Genomic DNA, 22,238 nt, shown 5'->3' with positions numbered 1-22,238 from the left:
AGCAACATTGGTCTTGCAGTCTGTGTTTAAAATCTAAAATCTATTACCTGATTCAGGTTCTTCCCAGGTAAATTGCAGACTACTAGGGATTATAATAGACAGAGACTAAGAAAGCTTCGCATATCTGGTATGGCAAGTCAGAGACAGTCGCGTGACAGAAGTCTGTGGCTGCTTTGAACACTGCCTTTCTTTTGGCCCTTTTCAAATTAAGCTTAGGGCTTCAAAACAATTGGCCACAATATTAAATATCTTCTTTCTTATCACTCGCAGCATATACAATGCCAAATCTCTGCATTTATAAGCACTCTACTATTTAAATGACTCAGAAACTGAAATTAAACATTGTAATACTGCTGATTGTGAATACAATATTAAACAGTAGATGAACTATTTTACTACTGATCTGCAACAAAAAACTTTTTCCACCATCTTATGCAGCTCTGTCGGTAGGAGAAAAAAGTTGAGGGGTAGATAAAGCAGGATAGAGAGAGGAAAACTCATTCTGAAAATTAGTTTCAAAATCTCAAAAACAGTGTCCAATAATGACAATTAATTACTAGTTTCATCTCTCCACATTCTATCTCTCTATACACAGGTCACTTCTGAGGAAAAAGAATACTTTTACTTTCTAAATGCCATGCAACTCATACAGCAAAAAAAAATCATTAGTATTACCTACACACATATATATACACACATATGAAGGGCAGGCATAGATATATATGATTAGGCATACATATATATAATCTGTGTAATATATAACAAATATAATATGCATAAACATATGCCTGCCTCTCATATATGTGTGTACAACACACACACACACTTTTCCTGAGCCAAACCATTTCATGCCAGCTTTAAGCTGGGAATGACTCTTTACAGCCAGTCATAAACCACTGAAATATAAGTTTATGTTGGAAATACGTACCCTTAACTATAATGATGCTAGGAGGCTCTGCAATAATTCCAATCCTACAATTTAATAACATGCAGTTACTGTTCTACAGTAGCACCAAAAGAGCCCCATTAACTCTCCAGTTACTACAAGAAGAAATGGCATTTTTTGTAGCTACAGCTAAGAGAGAGGGAGTGAAAGAAGAGGGAATTGCTTCATGTTCCAACTTAAGGCCTCAGTTTAGTGCAACTGGACATCTTACAAGGTTTATTCTAGACAACATAATGTTTATTTTGCTCATTTGAAGTAAGTGAATTTCTGTACAAAAGACAATTTTAAGAATGTTTATTTAATAAATAAAGATACATATTTTTTGAGTGCTTTTCTAATCACAGTGCAGGTCCTACCTCTTCAATAAACTCAGATACAAGTTTCACTGGCCAAAGCCCTTTTAACAATTCATGTGGCATACAGCAAAAGAAGCAAGTGATTTTTAAACTCCTAAAACCATATTCCTTATTCATCTCATAAAATTACAAATGGTAACTATTTGAAGTTGCATATTTGAAGCACAAGTAAATTCACATGTTCTAAAACATGACTTTTTGTTTTAATTTTGGTCAGTAATCTGTGACTGAGATGTTATCTTCTTGTGGTACTATCCAAGAGCATCTTAAGACAGGTACATATTGTACCTTGTCTTCCAAAACCACTAAGAAAGCTCTATGGAAAACTGCAAGAAATGCAAAAGCAAGCCCCCTGGTACTGCTGAATACACATCTGGTTTGTTTATTAACACATTCCATAGCAGAAGTCACTTTAGGTGTTTATTACAAGGAAGGACACATTTCAGAATTCCAGATGAGACTGGGGGTTAGGAGCAGGGGTTGGAAACTGGGTTGGTTTTGTTTTGAAACACAGACGTAGTTTGTACATGCAAAGCTGGATGATTAGGTTTGTGACCTCTAAGGTGGCCCAAAGGCAGGACAATGGGTTTCAGAGACTTATCATCTTTACCATCATCGGTGATACTCAAGGAAGACAGTTTTACCATTGTTTTACCTGTTTTGCCATTTTTTTACCATTTTATCGTATTTACCATTTTACCGTATTTTTCAAAAAAGAGGAGCAAATAGTACTTTTCTCAGTTTACCTACTAAGATTTGGTGATAGCCACTTTCTAGATTAGCAAGGTCCTCACATTAGTCCTTCTGCCAGATAGCATAAAGATGACTGAACTGAAGAAGTCTCATCAGAGGTAGCTGTGATGCAATACTGTGAACTCAGCTTCTACACTTTTGTGTCCATGAAGAGGCAGCAATCTTACAATGAAAAGCAAGGAAGTAATGACTGACAGATTTATATAATACATAGGCAACAAGATCATATATGGATCTGGTAGGGTCCTGGTGAGTGTCTGTTGCAGACCTATGAGTGGTCAAGAACAGACTGCTGATTGTACCAGGCAGTATGGCTGAAATTTGGTTTCAATTCAGAATTCAGTTTCAGAGCATGGAATTTACATTACTGTAAAGCCTTTTCAATCCACCTTAAGGTGCAGTAGTTGCTTCCACTGTTTTAGTAGGCTACTAAGTTGTTTTCTGCTTTATGCTGTTGCTACTGGAAGGAAAACAATATACACTCTTGCACAGACGTTACATTGAGATATCACACTAAAGCAAAAGGACACGTCATCTGAACTGTGGTGGTTATAGAAGCCATTTGAATAATCTCCCTTAAGGGATTAAGTATAAAAGCAGCTATTGCTGTGGCACTGTAAGAAGGGTGGTGAAAAAAGCCAGTCAATTTTTATTCTTCATAGCCTCAAATGCTATTTCATCAACCTGTCAGATTGTGAAACATAAGCCTAAGAGGGAAAAAAAATTCAAAAGCAACTTGTGTATGTTGTGTGTGTTAAGTGTGTATTAGTGCATATCATCTTTTGCAAATTAAAGCATAAAAAAAGAAGGGCACAGTTTTCAGATGGGCGGGTGCTCAGCCATTGGAAAAAACCCCCCACCATATTTAAAATATGTAGATATCCCACAAATTAAAGAAACAAGGCTTCCCCTATCACAGTCTCATGTCTTATACTTGAAATGTATAGTTGTCAGAACATCAACTGCCTTTTGGTTTTATGGTGTCACAAGACATAGTGCAAAACAATTTGGCTGTTAGGTGGTGGGAGGAGGTGAACAGTCAATAATAACAAAAAAATTATTTGCAGCAGGTAACTTCTACATCCCACTTTGTCATAGTCAAAGTGCTTAACCTTCTTTGTCATAGTCAAAGTGCTTAACCTTCTAGTCTCTCTCTTCTCAGTGTGCTGCAGCAGCCAAACATAATTGGTCAGTGAAGATGCCAGTATAAAACCAGATAGTATCTGGCTTAAGAAGCTACCTTATACAAAACTTGAAATGTTTCTTAAAAAGAAGGAGCCATTTTATTTTCCAGTGGCATTCAAAGCACATGAAAGCCTATTTGCCAAGTTAAAATTAAAGAACTCTCTATTTTGTAAGTACTTATTTTCAAGAAACTAAAAAGAAAGAAAGAAAGAGGTATTGAAGGTAAGAAATCCCTTTGCTTTATTAATCTATTAAATATCATTCTGAAGGGGAAAAAGGACATGCTCTTATGAATAATCAATCTTATTTCTGATATTTGTTTAAAGTAATAATATTTCTCTGACTGTAGCAATTTTATAAAATGATGTAAAACAAATTTTGCTTTCCATCAAGAAATGAACGTGTTTTATTCTCTTTGCAGGTTTACATTCAAAAGAACATCTGTTAAGAGTTAATAGACCAACAAGGCAGCTCAGCACATTAGTAAGGAAATATGTTGTGCCTGAAGTACTCCAAATCCTGTTTTGATCCCAAAATGACAACTGGATGAAGGACTGTGATTGCAGTGGTAGCAAATTACACTTCAGGCTCCAGCTAAGAGTCAGAAAATGTTCTCAACGTCTAAATACCACTAAGTTCATATGCATGTTTTGTACAGTCACATACTCTGTATTACTGCTATCACAGCTAAGACTCCAACCGGGATGAATTTTGAATAGCTTTCTTGAAATAGTAAAGCAGTGCTTCAGCAAAAGTAAAAATTACTAAATTGCTACCCCATCAGTAGATTAATATTAGTTCCATTAAAATTATAATTAAATTCTATAGCACTAAAAACTGAATCCAAATTCCTAGGACAGTGACAAATTTGAGGAAGGAAAGAGTAATGTGAAATATAAGGAGCTAAATGTTTAGATATCTGGAAGACAGATCCAAGATCTTTTTGAATTCAAAACTGACTGCAGGTTATAGCCCGTAGAGCCAACAATGACTTTTGAATATGATGTCATCCAGGACTGACCACCTTTCTGGTATTTAAAACAAAAACATTTTAAATAGATACCAAACTTTTTATCTCTTTCAAAAAATCTCCCCAACTAGTATCACATTTTTGCTCTCCTTTCCTCAAGGCAAATCTCTGGAGTCCCTTTGCTAAACATAGGTGTACTGAGTTGCTATTTACAGCGACATTGCAACAGAGCCTGTGAGGCTAGCAAACACGCCAAATATCTACCAGAACAGCTACTATTCAAAAGAAATCCCATGTAAATCAAAGTGAATCTCTGTATTTATAACTCTCTATGGTAGTCTTTGTACCATAGACAACACGGATTTCATAGGTAATTTCCACAATACTAAAATAAACAATGTCTACTTATTTCTGTGTGATTTACAAAACACACACTTCTGAAAATGAAAAAAATGCCAATTGGAAAAACTGACTCTGGAAAAAAAATTGGTAATTTGCATCCTTCCTTACAGAACTCAGCAGAGGTGGTCATCTCAAACAGGATAGAAAAACAGAACCTAGAGTTAAAAAAATGGCTTATGCTCAGTCCTGTTTTAGCACTTCTGTTTGCATTGATGAATGGATTTCATGGTATTTTCAGCCAAATACCATGTTTCATTCTTCATCTTAGAAGCACAAGAAGGACAGATACGATTTCCTCCTAGGTGGACTCCGCTATGGATTTCAAGCTCCAAATTCTATTAAAAAAAACCACTGGATGTACACCAAAGCAACACTACTTGCAAATACTTTCAGGAAGTCTATGCTCAATAGCTTTTTCTTTTTCTTTAAATTCAAATCACATTAACATCACTTGCATCATTAAGTCAAATTTCACTTATGTTTAACCAAGTCATGATCCTGCCAACAAATATACTACGTAAAGATGCAAGTATGGCTTTTGAATGAAAAGAAAATAACTTTTGTATGTAAATTTGAGGGGATGCAAAACCGTTTGCAGGATCAGGAATTAAAATCTCAGGCAATTTGCAGTCTCTCATATTAAAAAAAAAACCCAAAACAAAACAAAAGAAAAAAACACCACACACAAGCAAACAAGTATAATCAAGTTAAGATTCTCCACTACATAATGAATAAAAAATAAGTTTAAAAAAAAAAATCCATTTTTCTTCCTCCAGACATCATACTTTTACTTTTCACTTTAATTTTTGTACATGGTTATTTCTGTCTGGATAACCAACTAGTGATATGTAAAAAATAGACTAAGGAGAGTTCATGTTTAAGGACTACTCTTGCAAGTATTTTGTCAAATTAACACAACTGAAAATGTTGTGCAAAAAAGTTTATACAAATGTATACACTCACAAAAGGCTTCTACAGCCAAGGCAAACAGTCAATCACAGTTCTGCAAGACTGAACAATACTAAAGACTCACAGTTAGGTTTGACACTTGGATGTTTTCCAATAGCCCTGGCTGATTTTACTATAGACTTATCAGTTGTTGTTGGAACACTGCAGACATACAGGTTGGATAAATGGTGGCTACAGACGAACAGATCAAAGAGGCTGCTTGGGCTTTTTTTTTCTTCCTCGTTCTGGTGATTTTTTTTTTTTTGTTCTCCCTTTTCAATTTAAAAAGTTAACAACCTTAGTGACATGCCCTGGAAAGACTCAAGAGTTCTGCTGATATACCATGTTTTAGAGAAAGGGATATTCTTTCCTCTTAAAATACCAAAGACCGTTTACATGAGAGGAGAAGAGTGACTAAGATCTTTATAAATAGGAATTGAAAGCTGGGTTGCTAAATCCATATTTAGCCAGCTATATAAGTTGACCTGATTTACAAATATGCCAAGCATCCTCTATGTTTCTGTCACCAAACTCCATTTGGGTTTCAAGGGTGTCCAGCATACTTGAAAATGAGGCCACTAATTTTAGAGTCTAAATAGGATTCAAATAACCTAACATTGGGATCCTGTCTTGAAAATGTCAGTATCTTGCTCAGAAGTTCTTTGGTTCCACCTACTTGCTAGCTCTGCTGGGCAAAATTGCTACAAGAACAGCCAAACTAGGTAAGACCAGAAGTCCATCTATCCCATTATTCTGTTTTCAGCAGCTACTAGTACTAAGTGTTTAAAGAAAAACTAAGAGGATGGTACATACCAAGGGACACACTTCTAATCATACTCTTCTAACTCCCTGCAACATGTGATGTGACTAGTCAAGTTATTGACACATTAGTGCTTGGCTAAGAATCTTTCCTTGTGCTAGTACTTACTACAAAACTAGTATATCCAAAGTACATTGGTTCAAACAGAAAAAGCAGTAATCTTATGTCATTTAAACTACACGTGCTGGAAACAAAAAACTTTGAAGACCATTGTTTCAAAAAAAGTACTTCAACTCAATGCAAACAAAGGCTTACAACCCCCAGGGGAGTAAAATAAAAATCAGCACATTTACTGTGAAGTAGTATAAAGATGGTAAGCAGTTTATAAAGCCACAGAAACACAAGAGATTAGTGTGACTGTGAAAGGCCCTCGATGGTTATCAAGGAAAAAATTACTTCCATGGGGAAAATAAAAATAAAAAGAGGATTGTAATTAAACACTGCAAAAGAAGTCAAGGTCTCTGTATTTGAAATAATGTTTTTCCTCGGGGAATGAAAAAGAACAAGGAATTCAGAGTCTCTTCAGGTTTTGCCAAAAGGAAAGGAAATTCAGTTGTAGGTCAGCGGGAATAGATTTTGAAACACTAGGTTTTCAAATGTGATCAACAAAACTGGACTGGGAATGAACTGATTTGAAGAGCATGAACAACCTGGGAACACACAGACCCTATTTTTTATTTGAAGCCTTTCAGCCAGCTTTGTTCACATGAGTAACTACTGGCTCACATGACACCATTTGCAACTGTGAAATAACTCGGCTATTTAAATGCCAGTGGGGTTGACAATTCCTCAGGGAGTAGCATGTCATCATCAACAGCACCAAAACATGGTGCTACTTTTAATCTCCTGCTTTTAACCTCTTAGCTCTCTGAGTACATGAATGATGTGCACCTTTCAGTGTAGTGTGAGGTCAAGCATCTCTTCCCTCAACAATCTAATTAGGAGCTCTAGAGTCTTTGCAGTCTGACATACTTCCCTACTCCTTTTCCTCCAATTCATTCCCTTCTGCTAGCGAGAGAACTTAAAATCAGATCATTAAGTGCTGTTAGGTGCTCATGAAACTCTCAAAATTCTACAGAAAGCACTGAGTTTCTGGCTTTTAAGCTATTTAAATTTGGTCCACAATGCTTTATTCATTTATGTACAGTTTAACATAGTATCACCAACAAAGACATGTAGGCCACATTCTTCTTCTACTAGCATAAATTTCAGAGAAGCTATACTGGATCACTTGAACTAAAATAGTGTAAAACCAAGAGAGAGTGCAAAATTAAATCCTCCAGCTTCAAAGATCTGCAGGAAGCAAGAGGGGATGACTGCAACTATTATATACAGTCAAGATCCCGTTTCCATACTGAAGTCCATAGCAAATTAAAAAACACAGGAAGAAAAGTACAGAAAATACAATGAATGTGTAAAATGAATATGCTTTCAACTCAGTTTTTCTCATAAACCATCTGTTAGACTTCAAGAGAAATGCAGCTGACCCACAGTAGCAGCTACTGGAATAGACAGCTCAAAATGCCTAATTATGTCGCTCTGTGCAAGAACTATCATCATTTCATACCAGTCTAAAATGTTGGGGAAACATCCCCCTTAAGCAAAGGGAAGTATTTTGGGATATAAAAAACACAGTAAGTATCGGCTAATGAGGAACAGACAAAGAAAAGTGCCAAATGCTGTAAAGCCCTGATACTTCAGATAATGACTAAAATTTATGACTGCTTCCTTCCCTGGCAGACAGGAGTACAATTAGAATTCTGAAAACAACAGCCTCTTTGTGCTGGCATGCTGTGTTATGTTTATACTGCTACAGATAGACTAGAAGATAAAAAAATAAATACTACAGCACCCTTTTTAACCCAAGATAATAGCTAGCTTTTTTTTAATGTGGGTTTGGACATGGTTTTGCACATAGCTTATTCTTAACTGAAGTCATTTAGGTAATTATCATTGCATGCACAGGAATTAACCATTTAAGCAGCTTGCTATATACATAGAAGCCTCTATTTGAAAAATCACACGAAACAAGAACAAACGAGCTATTATGAGTCACTTAATAATTTCCTTTGCTGTCCAAATACAGCTTGACATTTAAACAGCTTAAATTATTCCTTTATTTCAATTTTGAAAAATTTGAATGTGCCTGGCTTGATGAACTGTTGAATGAAAAGCATCAGGAAGTATGCATGCCCTTTCTTTCATCCTTTACTTATATTCAATGATATGGATCACTTGGAACTGACAGTGGTTAGAAGAAGCATAGGGAAATAAAATAGGTTTTTCTCATCTCCTTCACAAAGAAAGCACAATTACAGTATTCTGAACACGCAATCTGGACTCAGATAACCACAGATGGTTTTGCAACAGAATACCCTGCAGGCATCTTTTCCCTATAACTTCTGGGAAAGGTACATGAAGGGGAAGCTCTGACAACTTCCCAAAGAGCAGTAGCATATCAACAACTGAATTCTGAAGATTTCTCCTACTGCGTGCTGTCATTTTGGCCTGGACATCTCTCTCCCCTTTCATTTTGTACTATTTGTGCGTCTTGCCCTTCAGGGTTCCACTGATCACTGCTCTTATCACACAGCTAAGTAAAATGGCCAGTTTATTCCTCAATTACAGTGATGATCCATAAGGACCTGTGTCAACCTTTTAGTACCATGCCTTTGAAGTCAGAGAAAATCGCTAAGCAGCTCTACCAATTTCATATGGCTTCAGAAACATGGTACCCAACACTTAACTCAAATCAAACCACTGTGCAAAGCATCAGAGAATACAGTCTTGTGGTAGATGCCCAAAGCAGCCAGTACTCGTATAAGTTTCTTGATGCTTTCATTTAGGAATTCATTGAGCGAAGAGCTATCACTGAAAACTCAGTAACCAGTACAAGGTATCTACAAAGCAATGAGGCTTATACGACAGAAAAAGGTCACTAAATGCTTAAGTTTTAAATTTTATAGATCTTCATAAAAAAAAATAAAGTAAACTTATACCAAAAACTATACAATATTACCATATTACATGCCAGCATAATTTTCTACTTTTATCCCTAAGGAGGATTGCAAGAGGAAAGCTGTAGAAAAAAATCTACACAAATAAGAAACAAAACATGTAGCATGAAACAAAATGTTTCCTTAATTGATTACATATACAGTTTGTAAAAAGAAATAAATTTCTGTTTCATCTAAGCACTTAGACTGGCAATTTATGCAATCTGTTGAAGTTGCTTCAGATATCAAACCTACTCGACAACTGCCCCAAGAGCTCCAAAATACAAAACCAACAGTCTGGGAATACACCTCTCCTTTCAGTCCTCATCTTTCTAACAGGGCTTTGTCTTTAATTCTTCCCTTGGATGTTTTGTCCATCTGCCTAAATGAATCCACTCTACTGTTGGCACTAGGCAAACAGTGAATAAAAACAGTGTTTCATTCTCTGCTATTAACAAACAATATTGCATTACCAACATAAAAAAATATATATTTTTAAGAACAATAAAAAGCAAATGGCAAATTTCAATTGCTAGGCATTGCCTTATACCTAATAGAGCTACAATTCTGTTGTCATTGCACGACTGGAAATTATACTGTAAAAACAAAAATATTTAATTAAGCATTTTATTCTCCACAGTTCCATGAAAACTTGATAATATAATCCTTACAGTTTGCCTTACTCAGCTTCCAAAGACCAGTGTTTGACTAGAAACTCATGAATCACAAAAGGCTTATGAATAAACTCTAGATCTGGATTTTAACATGCTGTTGTTCTGTCAAGACATAATGGTAAAATCAACACCAAAAGAAAACATGACGAAATTATAGCAGCATCAAGTATTTAAATCAATAGAAGCAATAAAAGAACTTCAGTTTGGTAAATGAGGAAATTCAGACCCACATGTCTAAATGAGCTTCTATTTTCCTTCCCTGAGCCCTCTTAAAACTAAAATTAAAGATCATAGCACAAAGGATGCAAACAAACCTACCCACATGAAGCCAAAACTAGAGTTTTAAGCTTGATTTAAAAAAATAGCACAGCAATTTTATATTGATGGCAATTTGATACTGTTAACTAGCTGATAAAAAGGAGTCTAACATAATACAGGAGATGAGATACTAAGAAGTTTCTTTACCTAGCCATTCCCAGGCTGGAAAAGTTGGAAGGAACTATCAAAACATCAAGCCTGGAAAAGGGGTGGGTGCCCAGTGTGATGTAAGCAGCTGAGAGGCACTGAGGTATTAGCTGAAGCAAATTTTCTTTGCAGCTTTCCATAAGGCACCAGGGTGCAAAGACTCTATAAGGAATGACTGCCTGCAACCTGGCAGCAGGATTTTGGAAACGGCAGGGATATTCCACATGACCACAGTTTTCTTCATGCCACCTGAGAATAACAAAAAAAAAAAAGAAGTTTAATGTGATACCAGAAATGTGCACAACTTATGCTAAGACAAGGACATTCTCTAGACATCAGAATGACAGCGTTAGTTTGCATAAAACCAAGTCATTTGTATTCTCACACTGTTCACACATGTGCAGCACTGTGAAAACACTCATTACTATATGTCTGAATAGAACTGATATAGTTACTCATAACTAAAAAGAGACTAGTCAAACCTTGTTTTTATAATAGATATGCATCAAAAGAACAAGTGCTCAAAGTGTACATAAAGAAAACTAAGTAACAATACAAAAATATTTATTCAGAGAATTCCAACTCAAACTTGACTATGAAAATAAAATTTCATACATACTAACACAAACATATTAAGTGCAATTAGAATGAAATTCCAAGGGGGGGGGGGGGGGGAGAGTGTGTCTGTTGTTACTAAAATTCTCCAGGAACTTTTACCAATTGTTTTTTTCTTAAGTAAAAAACAACAGTACGTATCAATTCAGGCTTATCAGCACAGACATTCAAAAATATCACATTAGGATCAAGCTTACTTTACATTACTTTTACAGGATATGCAGCTGGAAGGAAGGAGGGGTAAATCAAATCCTTCCTAAACACTGAGTCATACAGCTTCACAATAATTTATCTGCCCAAATACTCATATCTAAGCAGAAATCAGCTTCATGTTTTCACCTGCTAGTCTGTCTTCTGTACCATGCACAGCCTCTCCTTGGTTTGAGATTTCAATTTAAGGAAGCTGTTTCTACTATGCCTGGACAGGCAAAGCACTTACTGTTATTGTACCCGGCATCACCCAAAGCATTTATATTTGGAAGATCACACTCCAGGTGAGTGCTGACACACAAAACAAAATGATAACACGTAGAAAAGGAATACATTTTGCTGAAGTGCCAACACTTTAACACCTTACATAACTCTTTCTGTGAAAGAAGTGGATTCTAAGCTATTTCATTCATTACATATGCAAAGAAACTACATCCATCATTACACAATTTTTTTCCAAGGGTGGTCTAACTTAGCATATTTCTGCTCTAAAACAATGTCACTTTGTGTTTAATTATTAGAGTTGAGATTAGGCAAGAACATGAAAGCTAGCACCCTATCTCTTGTAAAAGTTGCCAAGTCCTTAATGACCACAAGGAGATAGGAAACTTATTTAACATCCTAGCTCCATTTAACATTTTCTTTGATGTCATCTCCTTATGTCAAAGTCACTGGCACCTGAACGTAAATTACATTACACATTTCAACAACTTCCTTCCGAAAGCCTTCTCTTCCCTGCTGCCCAAGAGTTTATCTCCATTATCTAATCTGAGACAGTACCTTAACATTGGCTTGTCTATCCATTTCACACCCTTTCTAGAAATGCCTGCTACTGTGCATAATGTTGGTTTGGTTACCTAGTCTTAATGACTAAAACAAGTAACAAGTGTCTGTTGTACTAACTCCCAAATAAAGATCAACTGGATATAACTGTAGGAGCAGATTTTTAAGGACATAGATTTTTATGTCCTAATTAACTGCAAAACAACCTTGTACACTTAGGGTCTCCTTTTTTGTCTACGCATAATAGACACCACACTTGCAGAGGATTTTTTGACTTTTTTTGGTCAGTTTTTTTTTCCAAAACACATTAGTTCTGTTTCTTCCACTGTCACTAACTCAACTGCTGCAGATACATCACACTACCTGTGCCAATTAACTCATCCAATGACCATCACACAGACTGACTTATAACAATGACCATCACACTGATTAAAACTTGCACTAATTTTTGCTACAAAAAGTTACAAAAGTATTCCCCTTTTTCAGAAGTTTTTTTAAAAATTGAAATTTTTATTTATTCTGTCAACACTCTGTCAGAATAATCTTTTGCACCAAATCGATAAAAATTCCTATTACTGAAAGTGCTGTACATTAGAGAGGAATATATAATGAACATCTACACCATATTTCTGTAGAGGCAGTCATATTATAAACATATAAATAGTAGAGGAATAAACACAAAACAATTTCTGGAAGCTTATCAAACCTATAAACTATTTTAAAGCTTAAATATGCATGTCTTACTGATCTTAGGTAAAATACAAAAATTCCTATTCTCAAGATTTATTAGAATTTTTTTAAACCAAAATAAGCCAAGCTGCAAGCCATCAAAATCCTTTCATTTTAAATTCCAATAAGATATCCCTATTAGGTCCTCAAGTTCCAAAAAGTCTCACTAGCTTTACCAAAATGGTGATGACTTCCACTGTCTTAATGTTAACACAGTATTAGCCCAAAACAGCTATCTAAAAGGCAAGTATTGTTTCAGCTAAGTTTCTAATCACAGAATCACACGGTTGGAAAAGACCTTTAAGATCATCGAGTCCAACCATAAACCTAACACTACCAAGACCACCACTATACCATGTCCCTAAGCACCTCATCCAAACATATTTTAAATACCTCCAGGGATGGCGACTCAACCACTTCCCTGGGCAGCCTGTTCCAATGCTGGACAACCCTTACAGTGAAGTAAAATTTCCTAATATCCAGTCTAAACCTCCCCTGGTGCAACTTGAGGCCATTTCCTCTCATCCTATCACTTGTTACCTGGGAGAAGAGACCGAACCCCACCTCGCTACAACCTCCTGTCAGGGAGTTGTAGAGAGCGATAAGGTCTCCCCTCAGCCTCCTTTTCTCCAGGCTAAACAACCCCAGTTCCCTCAGCTGCTCCTCATAAGACTTCTGCTCCAGACCCTTCACCAGCTTCGTTGCCCTTCTCTGGACACGCTCCAGCACCTCAATGCCCTTCTTGTAGTGGGGGGCCCAAAACTGAACACAGCATTCGAGATACGGCCTCACCAACGCCAAGTACAGGGGCACGATCACTTCCCTAGTCCTGCTGGCCACACTATTTTTGATACAAGCCAGGATGCCATTGGCTTTCTTGGCCACCTGGGCACACTGCTGGCTCATATTCAGGTGGCTGTCAACCAACACTCCCAGGTCCTTCTCTGCTGGGCAGCTTTGCAGCCACTCTTCCCCAAGCCTATAGCATTGCATGGGGTTGCTGTGGCCCAAGTGCAGGACGTGGCACTCAGCCTTGTTGAACCTCATACAATTGGCCCCAGCCCATCGATCCAGCCTGTCCAGGTCCCTCTGCAGAGCCTTCCTCCCCTCAAGCAGATCAACACTCCCACACAACTTGGTGTCATCTGCAAACTTGCTGAGGGTGCACTCAATCCCTTCATCCAGATCATCGATAAAGACATTAAATAGGACTGGCCCCAACACAGAGCCCTGGGGAACACCAGTTGTGACTGGCCACCAACTGGAGTAAACTCCATTCACCACCACTCTTTGGGCCTGGCCATCCAGCCAGTTTTTTACCCAGTGGAGAGTACACCCGTCCAAGCCATGAGCAGCCAGTTTCTCCAGGAGAATGCTGTGAGAAATGGTGTCAAAGGCTTTACTGAAGTCTAGATAGACAACATCCACAGCCTTCCCCTCATCCATTAGTCGGGTCACCTTGTCATAGAAAGAGACCAGGCTGGTCAAGCAGGAAAAAATAACAGAAGTAAAAAAAAAGAAGTTACAAAAAAGTAACAGAAAAAATACTGAAGGCCTGACTAACCTGATCACCTTCTACAACAAAATAACATTTTCTGTTGACAGGGGGAGAGCAGTGGGTATTGTTTGCCTGGACTTCTGCAAAACATTCATCACAGTTTCCCACAGCCTTCTCCTGCACAAACTGGCAAATACAGACTGGATGGATGGTCTGCGAGTTGGGTAGGAAATCGACTCACAGGCCACACTCTTGAGAGTGGTGATCAGTGGTTTTTACTCAGGCTGGCAGCCTGTCACAAGTCCCCCAGGGACTGATACTGGGCCCTGCACTGTTCAACATCTTCACAAATGTCCTGGATGATGGGATTGAAAGCACTCTCACCAGGTTTGCTGACGACACCAAACTGGGTGTCACATCAGAAGGTGAACACATCAGAAGGGAGAGCCATCTTACAGAGCGACCTGGACAGGATGGAAGTGTGGGATAGCAAGAACAGTGTGAAGTTCAACAAAGACAAGTGCAAAGTCCTGCACCTGGGATGACATAACCAAAGAGCCCAGCACAGGCTAGGATCTGTGTGTTTGGGAGCAGCCTTGCTGAAAGGGACCCAGGGGTTCCTGGTGGACAACCAGTTGAACGTAGTCATCAGTGCGCCACTGCAGCAACGAAAGCAAAGTGGATCCTGGGCGTTACTAGCAGAGATAGAGACGTGATCACCCCACTCTATTCAGTGCTTGTCAGACTGCACCTGGAGTATTGTGTCCAGTTCTGGACCCCACAATTCAAGAAAAACACAGACAGACTGGAGAGGGTCCAAAGGAGGGCCACAAAAATGAACAAAAGGCTGGAGAACCTGCCCTGTGAGGAAAGACTGAAGGAGCTAGGCCTTTTCTCAGAAGAGAAGAGAACAGACGGCAAGGCTCAGGCGGACCTCATCGCAGTATTCCAGTACTTAAAGGGCATCTACAAAGGGCACAGAGGCTCTCTCTTCACAAGGAGCCACATGGAGAAGACAAAGGGCAGTGGGTGCTAGATAACCTCATCAAAGCTCCCTTTCCCACGAAGGACTGGACCAGATGATCTTTCAAGGTCTCTTCCAACCTGGGCTGTTCTATGACTCTATGAATTTGAAAAGCTGAGAGTAATATGCGAGGAAATCAAGTGCCATGTCTGAGACTTCTGCTAACTATGGTGAATACACATGGAAACAAGTGGATTCTCCAGAGACTTAATTTTTAGCTTCAAATCTCATTTTCAGGCCTATACAGTATTGTTCTGTTCATCCATTTTTGACCAGTTTTGACCAGATTGGAAGGAGGAATGCATGTATTCAAAATAATTACATTTCTATGGGTTTGGTGAACGACAGCTAAGCAGCAACTGCATGTACTAGACAAGAGAGTATTTTTTTTATTGAAAAGAATCATTGGTTCAACTTTATTTTATGGGACCATTGCAAGAGATCTTTCATGTACCCAGTCAGTACACATTACCCCAGGCAAACCACTGCACAGGCCAGCTCTAACTCTGGGATGGGACTGGACAGGAAGAAAAAAGTGAGTGAGCAGGCAATATTGTAGTAGGGGGCATTGGGTATCCAGAACGGACCAAGTTTAGTAACACAAAAGGTCTTACAGCCAGGCATTTTACGAAACAAGGGAGGACCTGGTATTGCTGCAGCAGGGCATTAAGAGACACAGGATGTAGGATGTACATCCAGAGGACACTGGGATTTATCAACCCTATAGCTCACTAAGCAGCTTGTTTTCATATAAAAAGAACCACACCCTTACCCATGAAATAATGCCTTTGGAATTATTTTCCTGTCAAGATTTTTCTGTTCAGATTAAACAAGTTCTATTTTGATTCCTGTACTAATATGACTCATTCTCACATTCCACAGAGTAAATGAAAATGCTACCCATATATCTCATTTTTCAACAATATTCTAAACACCAACCTGAAATCAGCTTGTGAAGATGGCAAGGAAAACTCAATGTTTGTCTGGACAGCAGCTGTGAAGGACTGCTGTTTAACTTCCTGCCAGCACCCCACAGCAATAGTGAAGGTGGATGCTGGCATTGGCATAGTCACATAGTAGTACCAGCTCAAGACACCTGTAAATAAAAAGAACATTTGTACAGACTCATCAGTCACAGCACACACTCAATACTTGACATTTTTATGTACTTGAGATTTTGGGCCAAACCTCCCACCTTACATCCTGGTATTTTTGTTGAGGAAAGAAAAATAATTTCACTAAGACACATAAGAGCAGTCACACATAAGCACTGTGGATTCAGTACTGTTTACTCACACCTGCAACTTTCCTCTATCTGCTGATGTCTATCCATAAATAAATCATCCATAAGTGGGATGTTATTAATGCAACTTAACATGATTGTGCTGTTACTGCCCGAGAATTGCATCAGACATGAAATCTAATAGCACCCTTAGATCCACACACACAAAAAGGTTAAATTTTAACTCTTTCAACCCTGGATCAGCCACATTATGGTTTTGTCTTAACTGTATTATCTCACACAGAATAAAATCTTTTCTGTGTTCTGGACAGTACCAAACTGATAGGCAAGTTCTAACAAACAACACTAGTGCTTGTGAATTGGACCTGGCAATCTGAGATACATGATGTGCCAACCAGGCAGTGAGAAATCAAAGCTCAGAATCAGATGGGATGTTGCCTAAGTCAATGGTTTGGTCATGATAATCCAGGAGCTGCTAAAACAAGGTTAGAGAGTCTATTAGAAGGTAAAAAGATGGTAAGTCTTACCATTATGGGAACACAGGGCTGGAAGACAAGGAGTACGGTATAGGATGACTGTATCCATGAGCACATTTGGATAAACTGCAGGATGTTTTAGGACAGCATACTTTTCATTAACCTAAATGTTGCTTAGGTTTTCCGTTTTGTCCCTTTAAAAAGGGTATAGCTTAAGGGTCACATTCAAGTACTCATTTATGGTCACAAATACAGTTACTACGCCATACTAATAAGTTAATTGTTCTTGGAAGGGGCCTAGCATGAGTTACAGCCTGATGGAATCATGTGCAAATAACTGTAGCTGTGGCAACTGTGGAAACATACAAACTTCAGTTATTTTAAGAGAACATTAGTACTTGTTCTTTTGCAATAGCATTCTGACCAGGCTGACAGAACGCTATCAAAAGGAAAAAAGGAAAAAAAACAATCCAATGGAGGCCACAAGGTATAGAGGAAATTATTTTATTTCTCTCTGGGTTTCCTACCTTAATGACCACAGAAGATCAAGCTGTCCAAAGGAAGGACAAGCAGAAAAATCTTCTTGCTTAGCCTCAACAAATTTTCCACCTACTATTTAGTATGACAAAACAATACTGTTTGTGAAGTCTTGTAAGAGGCAGATGAAGACTCTGCCTCATATACGCACTAGCAACCACTTACACTCCCTCACTCCATTCCACTTCCGGCAACATTCACCACTACTGTCAAAACCTTTTGTCTGTATTGTCAGGTGAACATATGATTACTCCTGTAATTCTCCTAACCTGTCAGTATGTGAGCAGAAGGAACTTATTTGCTCCAAACACATGAGGCACAAAGAGGGTAACTGTTTTGCCAAATCCCCCTCCTTTTTTTTAATTAACTTACCAAAGCTACAAATGAGCCAAGGCAAGCAAATACCACCTTGAGAGAAAAAGGTCACCCTGGACAGCAACAAGTTATTATTTTGAAATACCAAACTCCTGATGTAGAGTGTTTCATTGATATAAACTGTGCTAGAGGCCCAAGCCTGCACACATGAAGTTAATAGCAGCTTTACCATTGACTTAAAAGCGTACAAGAGAAGGCCCAGAGGTAGGCTACAATACTTCACTTTGTGTAGCATCTGTTACATACAAAGCATTACAAAATGCTCCATGCAGTTATGTTAATTGTAAAACCTTAAAAGTTGAATAACAGCAGACGAAGAGTGAAAATTTGAGGAATCGTGATGGAAAAACAGTAATGTGTTTTCAACTGAGTTCTGAAACAAGCGTGAAAGTCAAAAGGCAGTCACAGAAAACTGTTCCAGACGGCAGGAGGTGTAAAGGAGAAGGCTCTCACAACAGTGAGGACCTTGTCTAAAAGGAAAGGGTGTTGGCCTGTGCTGTGCAAACAGAGGGAGCAGAGAGGGTTAGTGAGAAACGAGTTTAGCGAGACAGGCTAGAGCAAGCAAGACCATAGTTTTTTTAAAAAACAAGGATAATTTGAACAGAATGTCAAAATGAATGGGGAATCAGTTTAGCAGTCCAGAGAGAAGAACAGTATGCACTGCATTCAGAAGTTTACATGAATTAGCAATGAACATCTGCTATTCAGTGCTGGAGCAAACCTTGCAAAAGGTACTAAAGACAAAGAAAGTTTGTTTTTCTTGCTATGTGTTTTGAGATTTACGTTAATTAGGATTTCCCAAAGAAAAGACAAGAAACTAACATACAGATCCTTGTCTTTTTTCCCAAGTCCCTTATATTTTGCACGCATTATAGAGACCATGAGAACTCTGGATACTCTCAGAACAAGATCCAAGATCTATACTGTCTTTAAACACCTAACTGGGGCTCAATCCATTTCCTGCAGGGCTTTTAGATGCCTTCTGCATTCATATTCTAGAACTGTGTAGGATAACTATGTATTTATCCTACAGTTGTTTTGTCTTGAACAACTGACATAACACGCACTGGCATGACAAGTGAGTTCTCTCTATAGTGCATTCACTGATCAGTGACTGAAATGGTCTTTATGCTGGCAACACTTCTCTACAGCAAGCACCACTGTTTCAAACAGAGTTTAACCTGCATTTATCTTCTGTATTCTCCTCTCACTGCTGGTAAGACTGTCTCCCAGCCTGCCCTTTTCTCCCATAACTTCACTTCCTCTCTTTAACTTTCTTCAGGTCAGTGGGCTTTGTTTTGTTTTCCTTCATCTGTAATCTCAGATCTATCCCAGGGCACAGACTGGGATCACCAGCTCCACTCTCTTCCTTTTCCCTTCTCTCCCCTTCCCCTGGCTGCCCTCTGCTTTCCAGTGGCTACCTTGGTGACAGCACCACCTCTAGGCTAAGAGGTAACAGTGCAGCTGACACAGGAGATGGCCGCCTTTACCCAAGATAGCATTTTGTACCACAAAAACATTTTCAGACTAAGCAATGACACCTTGGGAAGAACAAGAGATTAGGCTGGGGTAAGTCCATGGGAAAAGCAGAGTAAGAGCGCCCCAGTCCTTTTATCTGTAATGCTTATACCCTCTCCTTACAACCAGACTTAATTTAAAAGCAACTTGATTCCTACACATAATTATTTTAGGCAATTAGAATACTTTCAAAATATTTTCTCTACAGGTAATTTTGAAAATAACTTTCAAAAAAATTTTTTTTTTCAGTTCTGCAAAGCAAATGTATCATGTCATAACTGCACATACCATGCAACAACAATCAACTAGTCTATGAGGTATAACTGGAAAACATCCCTTGCAAAATTTAGGACTATATTTAACAAGGGTAGGAAATTTTAATCTATTTATAATTTTGCAAAAGAACAATTTAAAGGCCATCTATTTCTTCTACTTGAAATAATAATGGTGAATGATGTAATTACTTCCTAGAATTTTTAATGCATTTAGCTATCTTTGAAACCATTAAAATTGTTTGATTCCTGTGGAGTCCATTACAACTGAAGAAACACATGAGCATCAGTATCTGTTAATGCTAGATGCAAGAACATTAAGAGTATTTTTACTTACTAGTATATTTTCCCTCAAATAGTTTGCACTAATGCAAATATAAACACCACAAAATAGATGATGCCCATGACTTACTAAAACCCACAAAACTCAGCTACGTCTAGGGAAAAAGAGAGATAGCCCCACACAGCATTTGATATACAAAGTAAGAGCTAGCACCAATGCATAAAACTACAGCTAAATAAGTAGTTATGCCAAAACTACCATTTGGCTGGAGCACCAGGATTAAGAACCCTTCAGCTTTCTGAAACGCTTTGTAACTTGTAGAGATCTTTGATCTCATCTGAAAGTCAGAATTTCCCACAGAGCACCCTCACATTCATGCCAGAGCATTCGTTCAACACTGGCTCAGAGGGATGAGTAGCATGTGATGAGCTGTCAGCTCCTGTGCTGCAGTTCCTGATATATGTTGGAGATCAATCAACACAAGTACTGGGCTCTTTTGTTTTGCCCCGTGAAAAGTGAGAGGAGCACAAACAAAAGCAACTGTTGTTGCATCTAGCTACAGAGCAGTAGCAGTGGCTTCTCTAGGGCCGTATTTCCTCTCAAGAACAGAATACACATTCTCGCTGGAATCAGAGATGGCAAAACAAGATTAAGGACTACATAATGGTAGAGTAACCGCACAAAAAGCAAGCCAGTCGATTTCACACTTAATGGTTGAATATCTACTTCTTGAACATGAATCAAAACAAATGTAAAGGTGTTTGTCACTAAATATATTTGCATCTTCTATGTGTTACAGCGATACGCTGAAGGAAAGTAAAACTGACAAGTGTTGAAAAATAAATCCAATGGTTAAATGGCTCACATTACACACACACATAGTGTTCCCTGTAAAGCTTCCTCCCAAAGGGCATTATCAATTGCATTTTTCTGATAAATTTTTCTTCTCTAAGTACGCTACAAAGAATGCATGGTATTTTTAAGCACTTTTAGGTCATACTTGAATAGTTACCATTTGTACTTGAGTAAGTGACGTATGAGTATTTTCAAACGAATGTGGCCTTGCTTTATTTCAAATGACAGGATGAGCCATAGTTTTATAGCAGGCAGAATGCAAAAATGGCACATATGGGAGGAAGTACACTATTAGCAAAACCTGCAAATACAAGTGACAAATGAGGAATCTGCACATGTGAGTACACCTAGGCTAGCTATGCACTGGATCACAGCATCCATGCATCTAGAGACATAGGTCTGTGAAACAGAATGCAGATCTCTGTTTAAAAGCATGACGGTATCATCCTTCTTTCAGTTCTTTTATTGGCTGTCTGCACACTTGTTATAAATACAATTTTTAAAGGAAAAAATATTCAGCTAACCTGTAATTCTATTCAGAATAAATTCATTCACAACTGTTTGCCAAAATGCTTATTCTTTCCGAGAAATTGTATTTGTGAAAATATATTTTCATATTCTGCTAGTTATGTATGATTTTATAAATATGCAGCGCAACAATAGCATACTGTATGTAAATAATTTGACAAAGAAAAGTTATTTTAATTGAAGCCATCCTGAAGCCTCTTAGGTGTGTTTTATAAATGTAAAGACAAAATTTTAAGTTGGATAGATTTCATATGCCCTGCATAATTGCCTAATAAGATCTATGTGGGACAGGTTATTTAACACTACAGACTATTTTGAATTTTTTAACTCTTAAAAGTCCTACTAATTAAACTAATGAATTTGCATTCCTAAATTCTTAAGAATTTATTCAAGGCTTCAAATTAGCACTTGAGCCTTGGGTTTGTTTGTTTTTTAAAACATTCCTCACAATATTGCTCCTTTCCCTTCTTTCCTCTGTATCTGTTTTGTAAATTTTTACAATTCCAAACAGCTCTCTAACACTGATTCGTCAGTTCCAACTGTATATAAGCACCAAGACAATGAGGGTCTCGTCCATGATTGAGTCTTTGAGAGCTACTGGAGCACAACGTCTACTACCTTTAAAGAAACCCAGCAACCTTTGCATCATGACATCAAAATTAGCATAAATGTGTGTGCCACATAGGTCTGTAAGCAGAACCTTCTACACTGTTGGGAATTCCATCTTGAGGAGAGGCAGAAGGAAAACTGGAAGGACAGAAGTGCAGTAGGTGCTCC

The 22,238-nt window shown here is 38.0% G+C and overlaps 1 protein-coding gene across 13 annotated transcripts in view; it reads right to left on the bottom strand.

Moving 5' to 3' along the window:
- The window catches only part of AOPEP (aminopeptidase O (putative)), a 208,725-nt gene that overhangs the window by 156,173 nt on the left and 30,314 nt on the right, over window positions 1-22,238 (bottom strand). For all 13 annotated transcript variants that reach the window (XM_075526833.1, XM_075526844.1, XM_075526840.1 and 10 more), the window contains exons 5-6: window positions 16,314-16,470; window positions 10,516-10,764 (exon numbers count right to left, since the gene is read on the bottom strand). In XM_075526833.1, coding sequence (XP_075382948.1) covers window positions 10,516-10,764; window positions 16,314-16,470 — 406 coding nt within the window. The remainder of the gene's footprint in view (window positions 1-10,515; window positions 10,765-16,313; window positions 16,471-22,238) is intronic.

Source organism: Mycteria americana, chromosome Z (genome assembly GCF_035582795.1).
Source record: "Mycteria americana isolate JAX WOST 10 ecotype Jacksonville Zoo and Gardens chromosome Z, USCA_MyAme_1.0, whole genome shotgun sequence".
Taxonomy (NCBI): Eukaryota; Metazoa; Chordata; class Aves; order Ciconiiformes; family Ciconiidae; genus Mycteria; species Mycteria americana.
This window is presented reverse-complemented; position numbering and strand designations above follow the sequence as displayed.